The 9433-nt window shown below is 39.0% G+C and overlaps 2 protein-coding genes across 2 annotated transcripts in view; both read right to left on the reverse strand.

Annotated features, from left to right (window-relative positions):
* Window positions 1-4566, reverse strand: part of tmprss7 (transmembrane protease, serine 7) — an 11554-nt gene extending 6988 nt beyond the window's left edge. The window contains exons 1-6 of the mRNA XM_015384392.1: window positions 4384-4566; window positions 1439-1643; window positions 662-792; window positions 520-587; window positions 238-431; window positions 124-159 (exon numbers count right to left, since the gene is read on the reverse strand). Of these exons, the coding sequence (XP_015239878.1) occupies window positions 124-159; window positions 238-431; window positions 520-587; window positions 662-792; window positions 1439-1643; window positions 4384-4473 (724 nt within the window). The 5' untranslated portion in view covers window positions 4474-4566. The remainder of the gene's footprint in view (window positions 1-123; window positions 160-237; window positions 432-519; window positions 588-661; window positions 793-1438; window positions 1644-4383) is intronic.
* Window positions 4567-4771: 205 nt separating this feature from the next.
* Window positions 4772-9433, reverse strand: part of LOC107090816 (spermatogenesis-associated protein 13-like) — a 19461-nt gene continuing 14799 nt past the window's right edge. Inside the window, exons 7-12 of the mRNA XM_015384407.1 lie at window positions 7795-7974; window positions 7478-7710; window positions 6091-6220; window positions 5623-5998; window positions 5455-5529; window positions 4772-5373 (exon numbers count right to left, since the gene is read on the reverse strand). Of these exons, the coding sequence (XP_015239893.1) occupies window positions 5195-5373; window positions 5455-5529; window positions 5623-5998; window positions 6091-6220; window positions 7478-7710; window positions 7795-7974 (1173 nt within the window). The 3' untranslated portion in view covers window positions 4772-5194. The remainder of the gene's footprint in view (window positions 5374-5454; window positions 5530-5622; window positions 5999-6090; window positions 6221-7477; window positions 7711-7794; window positions 7975-9433) is intronic.

Here is a 9433-nt window from a genome sequence, read left to right on the forward strand (position 1 = left end):
CCAGCGACAGCGAGAAAGAAAGAAATGGATAGATTGTCAGATAGATAATATTTTAACATAATCTGATGTGCGATAAAGTCTGTTGAATCCAACCCATACTATTCCAGACTGTGTAGGAACTACCTGCTGTGTTTGATGAGTAATCTGAACGCTGAACACCTGTAACAGAACAAAACAGTTTAGCAAAAGTGCAAGGCTGATTCAAACACAGACATCTATATCTACACTAAAACACACCATTGATGAGGATGGAGTCCATATCCACTGGAAGTCCCTGCAGGTAGCCCACAGACGACCTGTTCTTCAGGCTAGTGTGGATGGAGTCTCTGAGAATGGCCTCTATGCACTCCTCACATATCGCTGTGGTTTTCAGCTGGGGGACTATGAACACCATCCAGAAATGCACCAACACTCCCCCCTTATTGTTGCTACTGGGGGTTGAAGACAAAGATATGAGCTGTGAACACCATTGGGACGTCTCTACAGCTTTCCGCAGTGATGAATAACAGGCACCAGTACCTGAGGTCTGAAATGACAGCTTGCTTGTAGAGTCTGGCCACTGAGGATGTCCTGTACACACTGCTCACCTGAGAGACACCAGCAGTTAACCGTGAGCTCACTCACCTCAACACCAACCCCTAAGAGTCCCACCAACACCTACCACATGTTGAATTTTTGTTGCCATGGATACAAACTCATGAGACTCTGCCTGGCGGTACTCAGGGATGAACTCCACATTGGCAACACGGAACATCCCGGCAAAATACGCTCCGCTGTAGCTTTCTCTGCGGACTGAAAAGATTAGATGAAGTCTGTCTGTTAAAACTAAAACAAAAATCACTTCAGGAGACATTTAACAATATAGTACCAGAACAAACACTTTTAAAACATCCTTGATTTCACTAGTTTTATGAAGGTCTCTACATATGTTTTTCTTAAATTAGTTCAGGAAAAAAACTTACTGTAACTTAGCTATGAGTATATTTGAACATGTCCCTCTAAGTATTTCACATTTACCATATCAATCTATTTTAATTCTGTTTATTTATTTGCGCCAGTTCACAATGCATGTCATCTCAAGGCACTTTACAGAGACAGTTCAAACAGATTATACAATCAGATTGGTTAAAAGTTTTCTAAGGAAACCCAGCTGATTGCATCGACTCATTGACTCGAATGCAATCCCTCACACTAAGCATGCATGTGGCGACAGTAGAGAGGAAAAACTCCCTTTTAACAGGAAGAAATCTCCAGCAGAACCAGGTTCAGTGTGACCGGCAATCTGCCGAGGCCGACTTGGGTTCAAGATCCAAGATCATTATGAAAAAAACTGACGTTTTTTAAACATCCTTTCAATTTACACCAAAAATTCCCAGCTGGATTTAGAAATTGTACAAATCACTCAAGATTTATGCATCATTTGAATCCCATCACTTACAAACAAAGACCCAGAGCAGTGACCATATGATGACCACCACCACGAACATCACTGCTGAGATGATGATGGTGATGTGCGGCACATTCAGCAGGTAGGCCAACAGCCGCTTGAGCCCCTTCGGCCTCCGCCTGGTCTTCCTGTACATCCTGCGCAGCTTCCTGAGAGTGTGATCCACAGTGGCCACCTCCACAGACACATCTGCAATCTGCAGCCAGAAAAATAAGGGTCCCACTCCCATCTAATAAATCCCAAGCCACCTTTACACCAGCAATCAATTTCTGTTGACCTTTCAATAGGAACTCCATTAGGGCCAGATTTTAATTAGGAGATGCTAGATGGAGCTGAAATGATACGACATGAACATAAAAGTGTCTTTGGATAGACGTAAGTTAGGGATGAGGAAACCCTTCAGTTACTCTGATCTTCCCTTTCAGATGATCAGACTAATTTATGATCTATGCCTTATGAGGGTAAGCTTTCCCATTCAGCTGCTGTTGCTCCATCAGCAGTAATGTACTGTAAGTTGGTGTCTGCTGAAAATGATGCCAGCAAGGGGGAATAACTGAAAGCAACACAATCTCCATCAGATGTAACACTCAGCGCTCATTAAGTTACCCAATGCACATTCATTATTCATTTGGTGTCATTCCATACTGTGCAGCTGGCACATAATCCATCCAAGAGGGATGGATTCTCACAGAAGAACAACTCAAGTTATCTAAGACATTTTTCATAAAGCAAGATTAACTTTTATGACTGTTCAAAATTCAACGGCATTAAGCCTCTGATAGTAAATCTGGTTAGAAATTCACATCATTTTATCCTGTTGCTATTTAAAAGAGGTAGTTTAAAGGGTATTTTACTTTGATAAAGTGAACTTGTATTGCTTCTGGTCAGCTAAACTGCTGCTATATAACTTTTATAAACTGAAAACCTCCCAAATTCCAAACATCTTACCCAAATATCCCTTTCAGTTTTTCCGTACTCAGCTTCATAGGTTAAAATTATTTCTGTGGTTTTTTTATGATTGCTAACTCCACTGAGATGACCAGACTTACTGTAAGAAATCTTATTGTGTAAAAATTTATGAAGTGCATCATTTCTGAAAAAGTTCCTTATCTTAGTATGGGAGGAAAAATTGCACCTATAAAATAGGAAAAACATCTGGAGTCGATCCAATGAGCAGCATTTGGCATTTGAAAGTGGTTATTGCGGGCCCAGAAAAGGAGCTCGCAGCAAAACTGGAATGGAGAAGAGTTAGGAGCCGTTAAATCAACTCTGTGACAGTCAGATAGAGAGAAGACAGAGAAACAATGAGCTTAATTATTTGAACTTCTCAAGATAAATTATAAAAAACGCTACAGGCAAGTGGGTGAAAGAGACAACTCAGAGAGCATTAAGAAAAAGCAGAAGTTGTGTTATAAAAAGGCAATTATTTAAGAGCTTTAAGGTCAAACAGATATTGAATCTTACAGATGTAGTGTTTAAATACTGACCTTTGTTCTTTTACTGATGTTTTCAATCACAGGTTTTGCAGTTTGCCATTATTTAACAAGACATTTTTACAATTACCTTTGTCTTTTATAGTTAGGAGAGACAAAGAATTGGTCTTTTTGCCCTCAGAAGAAGGTTATTAAGGATTATTAACAGTGTTAATGAACCATTACAAGTTTATGGACGAAAAAATAGAAAGATAGTTGGTAATTTGACACAACCGGGTGTTAAAGCAGGGCAATAATTCAAGACCCACTTAAAACTAGTTTAGAGTCGATAAAGTAGATAAATACCAAGTTTCGGGAATTTCCATCTTCCGAGCCCTGCTGATTAGTTATGGTTCTGCTTAATGTTGGAGCCCACTGACAGAAACAAACCAATTTAGGAAGATAGGAAGCAGGATTGAAACCTTTCCTCTAGAACATGTTTGCACATATAAGTGGAGCTGTGGATATAAATCAGAGCACGGCAATGTCCAATCCTGGTCTCATTTGGTAAAAGAATTGCCAAAAATACATTTGTACTGTATAGAAAAAATGTTCCACAAATAAATCATTAAAAGGTCAAAATCAATATGAGGTTCATACAAACGATGAAAAAAATTTAAACCTAAAATAGTACAGGGTTTCCGTGGGTCATTAAAAAAATCATTGAATCATTATTTTTTAAATTAAGGCCTGAATTGGCATTAAAGTTCATTAATTGTGATTATTGTGGCATTTAAAATGCTTTATTTAAAAAAAGAAGTTTATAAAAACAATGTGGTCAGATGTATCACAATATATTTGCGCAGAATTGATTGCGGTTGATCGTAAAGCCTTATGTTCGGAAAAGAAGCTCAAGGGAGAGAAAAAGCTAGAGAATGGGAAAATAAAAATTTCAACAAAAGTGGCTGGAAATCGAAGAATTCAGGACATGGCCCCAGTCTGTCAACAGTAAAGATGATGAAGCAAATTACCGTATATATATATGAGAGTCATGGGTACTTCAGACATACTTTAAACTTGTTGATGGCATTAAAAAGCATTAAATTAGAGTTACTCATTCCTGTATAAACCTGTAATAGTTTAACTGGAATCTTATGTCCAGTGTTTATTGATCATAGCATAGAAAATGAAAGCACAGGGATGGGATTTCCTTCCTGCAGCTGATTGGATGACACTTCTTAATGAAGAAGAATTCTGTTAAACTAAAGAGCCTTTGTAGAATTTAAGACAATTAGATATCAAATCCCTGAAAAGGAAACTTATTATTCACAACAAGAAATGCTTTTCCATTTAAAAATGACTCCGTACTCTATTAAGACAACATGAAGACAAGAAAGCTTCGTGGCAGTCATTGCCATTCATTTACTTCTTCCTACTGATCACAGCTGACAGATCTGCGCTGTTGCTACCAGATTGTTCTTAGGTCTGAATGGAAACACCAAGATAAAACTGTCTGCTACTTACGCTCGCATCATCCTGTTGGGATCCAGGATCATTGATCCCTTTTGTCTGCTCCGTATCCTTCAGCTTCGTGCCCATGGCACAGATATCCATTCAAGCCATTATTATCTCATCCTCATTGTTTTTTCCTCTTCACTTTGGGGCATAACTCTACAGTGAAAAGAGCTTCAGGGAAACAGTCTGGATCTTTAGCCGACAGGTGTGTGAAACCAGATCCGAGCCGCAGAGAGGTGAACTGAACTTGGTTCCACCCTTACTCCTGGTTGGTGCAGCTAGGGTTTCATTCATCATCCTCCATCGCTATCCAACTCCACAACAATTAATATTTACTAGCCTTAAAACTCGTACCGGAAGCAAACGGATGACACCCATAAGCATTACTTGTGTTTGTACATCAGTTTTATTTACATTATTACACAGTTTGTATGAATGTGAGCAGTTAATTTATCCTGCTGTGCTCAGAGTTGACAAACTCGACAAAAACACTAAAACCACATTATTGAACATAAAGGCAGACGAAACATCGTTGTCATAATCAGAAATAAACCTGTGAGTTGGAATGGGTTAAAAGGAACAGGGTTTTTCTGAGGAAGCAGCATTTTTTAACAAAAACAAGAATAAAACGACGGTCTGAATTTTAACACTTTTTTGAAGCCTCTTTGAATTTCAGGAGCTTCACAACAAAAACAAATATATTGAAAAACACACAGAGGCACAAAAACAAGACTCGACACAAACAGGAAAAAAACAAAACATGTTCAGTGAGTTTTTGGGATGGTTCAGCGTAGAAAACAAGAAAAAGAGTCCAAGAGGCTCATTTCTTGAAGAAGGTGTTCCGGGTGATGCTGTACAGCAGGTGGTAAGGCTTTCTCCTGGGGGGCTCAGCAAGGGAAAACACCTGCTGCTGAGGCACGCTGGTGGGAATGGTGATGTGGCGCTGCTGAAGGGGCGGCAGGTTCTGGTGTGGCGGGACAGAGTCGGCATAACCAACGGCTAAAATGATGGAAATAAAGAAAACAATTAAACCGGATCTAAAACTGGGATGTGGTTTAACAGAATAAATCATTTCCTTACTTTTGATCTTTCCATGTTTTGGTCTTCTTGCATTAATGATGGCCTGTTTTCTTTGTTCATCGCTGATGTCTATTCCTGGAAAAACAAACAAAAAAAATACTTTTAGATTAAAATACCTACTGCCTCTCCCGCTGATGAAGCATGGTTACTCAGCATAGAGCCACTAACCCATCTCCTGGTCCTCCTTCACTCTCTGTCTCTCCTTGGCAAAGGCCTGTAACCACCTCTGCTTGTCCTCCACCTTCCTGCAGCAAAGTGCGCACACAAACTCCAGGGTGGAGGCGTTCCGCAGCCGCAGAGCATTTTTCAGAGTGAGGCCCAGGTCCGAGTCCCGCCCGTCAGCAATGTCCAACACTTCGATCTCATCCATATCTAGACGCCCTCGATAGTGGAGTAGGTCTCTTCGCAGGACGTCCTTTTTGCAGTAGACAAGCTGGTGGTCGAAAAGGAAGAAGCTTCGCTGCTGCAGCTTGCCCTGCCGAACGGCTCGGGTCAGCTCGCCAGAATGGATCAGCTCCGAACTGCGCTCCAGCACGTCGGGCCCCTTCAGTGTGTGTGTGCACAGAGTGGAAACATTTAAACCATGTCCAGAAGCATCCTTTACTTTAAAAAAATCAAATAAGCAGCCATTCTGACCTCCCAGTGCAAAATGGCAACCTGCCAGTGAGCAATGGTGTCGATGCTCTCCAGCCGCCTCTTCCTCTCATTAATTAAACTGGCCACCTTCTTCATAGCCTCGTATGCTTCACTGACACCAGTGTGGTCCCTGAAAATAAACATTAATCAAACATTAACTTCTAATCAAATGGGGTGATGTGTGCTTAATGAAAAACCTACAAAATAAAAAGAAGAAATATAACCCAGTAACTAATGATGTACTTTTTACACTAATCACTACAGGGTACATATATATATGTGTGATGCAAACTCCAAAATCTGCAAACCCAAAACCAAATGCAACAGAACAAGAAGTGCTGCAATCACCCAAAAAATTAAAGCAAAATAAACTACAATTAACAAAACAAATACAACAGAAAAACACTGCAAACAAGAAATGCTGCAATTGCTAAAAAATAGAATAAAAAAAAAACTAAAAACACCTAAGAAAATCCAATAAATAAATAAATAAATAAATAAAGATATAACAATCTGCAACTACAGAGACAAAATTATGCCAACAGTAAAAACAGGAGCAGACTGGGGCCCCAAAATGTACATGCTCCTGGCCAACAGAAGGACTTGAAGAAAAAACAAACCATTTGAACCAAACCCTCTGAACAAACAGGAAGTTAGGCTTTAATGCAGTTTTTTTTTTTTTTAAGGAAGTAAGCAGAGGTTTGTAATCTTTCATATAATTTTCAAACACAGTCTTACAGTATTAGAAAATACCTGCATGGTTGTGATTAGTAACATGTGTATTGCTTTCTCTCTGGTCAGATAAAGTTTGTTCTTTGTTAGACTCCACCTAGTGGGCTGGAGAACTTCTGTTTTTTTTAGGATCGAGTTTATTGTTGTTTTTACCATTTACATCATTTTACTATCATTAACTATTTTTTTTAGATCTGTTTTGTGAATTGTAGGTTTTTGCTTTCATTTCAGTGATTGCAGCATTTTTTATTAACAGTCTTTTTCTGTTGCAACTTTTTTTGTAAACAAAAACACGCTGTTGGCAGCAAGAGGAAGAAAATGAACAGGACAACAATCCTAAACATGCAACCAAACCTTCAATGGTTTGGATCAGAGCATTGTTTACGAGTAAGTAAGTTTGAACCTAAATCCATTACAGAATTTTAATAAGACAAAAAATAAAAGTTATGCTCTCAGACAATTACGAGAAAAAAATTAGCTGTATTTATAATTCAAGGAGATCCAACATGAAAAATTAAACCATTACATTTTTGTTCCACCTTAAAATCATGTTGCTACCTTCATTTCAAAGAAAACACAATTAGTTTGTAAAAGTTTAAGGGGCATGAATAGGCCCTGTATCATAAGCCATTTGAATTGCCCTCTAGTTTGGTACCTGTGGTCTTTAGGTGTGTATTTAAGCAGCTCTCCCAGCTGAAGAGGGTATTTACAGATCTTCTGGACAGGTGTAAGCAAAAAGCCAGCGATGGAGATGTCGATCATCTGCTGGAGGAGGCGGCAGGCCTCAAAGAAATGTTTGTATTTCCCCATCTTCATGAGACGCTGCAGCTCAGCACAGGCAGCGGGATGCGTGTTGCAGTACTCCGAGTAGATTGAAAAGCCCTCACCCTTTAGAGAGGAGGAGAACCAGTCTGTTATTACCAGAAATGATTCAGGGAGACACTCAATGATCTCTAAAGATCAGGGTTTCACCTGCATGAGGAAACAGGAGCCTATTTCACTCAGATGTGGTTCTTCTTTGTTGTACTTCTTCTCCAGTTCTCTGAGGAACTGCCTCTGGAATTTGTAGATGTCTTCTATGTTGCTGAAGATCGTTCTCAGCTGCACCTCTGTGAACATGTCGGGGTGTTTTCGGCACTGACGGATGTAACCCTGGAAAAAAAAAAAACAGTGAAGAAAAGATTCTCAAACTTTTTTTTCATTCATATAAACAGAGCAACTTTTTTGTGGCTACTTTTTCAGATTAGTTAAACAAAGATGGTAAGAACGTTAATATCAGACAAATACTGTCTGGGTAAACTGAAAATACAGTTTTAATATAACAATATAATTTCATAAAGCTAAGGATATCCAAACTGACCACTTCAAAATAGAAAAATAAATTTCCCCTTTGGTGACTAGCACTCCATGCTAGTAAAAGCTGGCATCACATGTTTGTAACAGCTGGAAATGAGACTAAATCAGAGTTTATAAGCATAAATGGCCTTCTTAAGATCCTCCATAGTCTGGACTTAACTTTAACTAATCCTTCACTTAGTTTCCTTCTTACAGTAGATCCTAAATGAGGATTGGCCAATTAGGGTGCATTGGTTCACCGTCCTGCTGTATAAGCCTTTAGATCACAAAACTGATAGTTACACATTTTCCAGCAGTCTACAAAATATTGCTAAAGAAGATCATCAAAATGTTTTTTTGTTTAAATGGTATGGTTTTCAACCATTTACCTTTACCTGTCATATCATGCCTCTGTACATTTTCAGTCATCTAGGTCATGGCAACCAAAAACAACTAATTCTTCTTCAATTACATCAACTCACACTACAGCAAGCTGTAGCTGGAGCACTGATATTTTTAAGCAGAATGGAGGTCCATCCTCCTAAGCCTCGACCCATCATTCTCCTTCCTTGTTGAAGTTTTTTGTTTTGTGCAGCTTAAGAGTTTTTGCCATTTGAATCTGATGAAAGTATTAATGTAATGTCTTTGGAATGAGGGACAGGACCGATTTGTAGATGCTTAGAAGCGGACCATGCAGTCTTCCAACTTGTTCAGTGATTGCTTTTCCCTTTTAAACAAAGAGTGCTTCCTTATCCCACTTTTAAACAATCTGTCCTCTTTGTCCAAAATGTGAACATTTTGTTAATCAAATATCTTTCCTTTGTTGTTTAGATAAAAGAGTACAACTGAATCTTGTCCAGAGCTACAGGCTCTCCTGTACTGTGCTGTGCTATGTGTTTACTGGTTGGTTTCTCCAATACAGGACTCCGAATAGTCCTCCCTTAAAAAAAATCCATCAGTTTCTTGAAATCCTGATACATGTAGAATTACAATGTTTTGCATCTCCCAGTTTTGTCCTCTGTGTTAGATTCTTTTGCTTTGTAGTTTGTTTTTGTTTTTTTTTTGGCTAACAATCACCTGACATGTTTGTTTCCTTTTAGTTTCTCTTCCTTTATTGAGGAAATATTGTCACCCAGGTTACCGTATTTTCACGACTATAAGGCGCACATAAACGTCTTTTTTTCCCCTCAAAATGTGCGGTGCGCCCTATGTGTGTTGTAACTGTGACTTTTGAGACCACCTCATTTAGGATCTAAGAAGGAAACTAAGTGAAGGA

Source organism: Cyprinodon variegatus, unplaced genomic scaffold (genome assembly GCF_000732505.1).
Source record: "Cyprinodon variegatus isolate N-32 unplaced genomic scaffold, C_variegatus-1.0 Scaffold311, whole genome shotgun sequence".
NCBI lineage: Eukaryota > Metazoa > Chordata > Actinopteri > Cyprinodontiformes > Cyprinodontidae > Cyprinodon > Cyprinodon variegatus.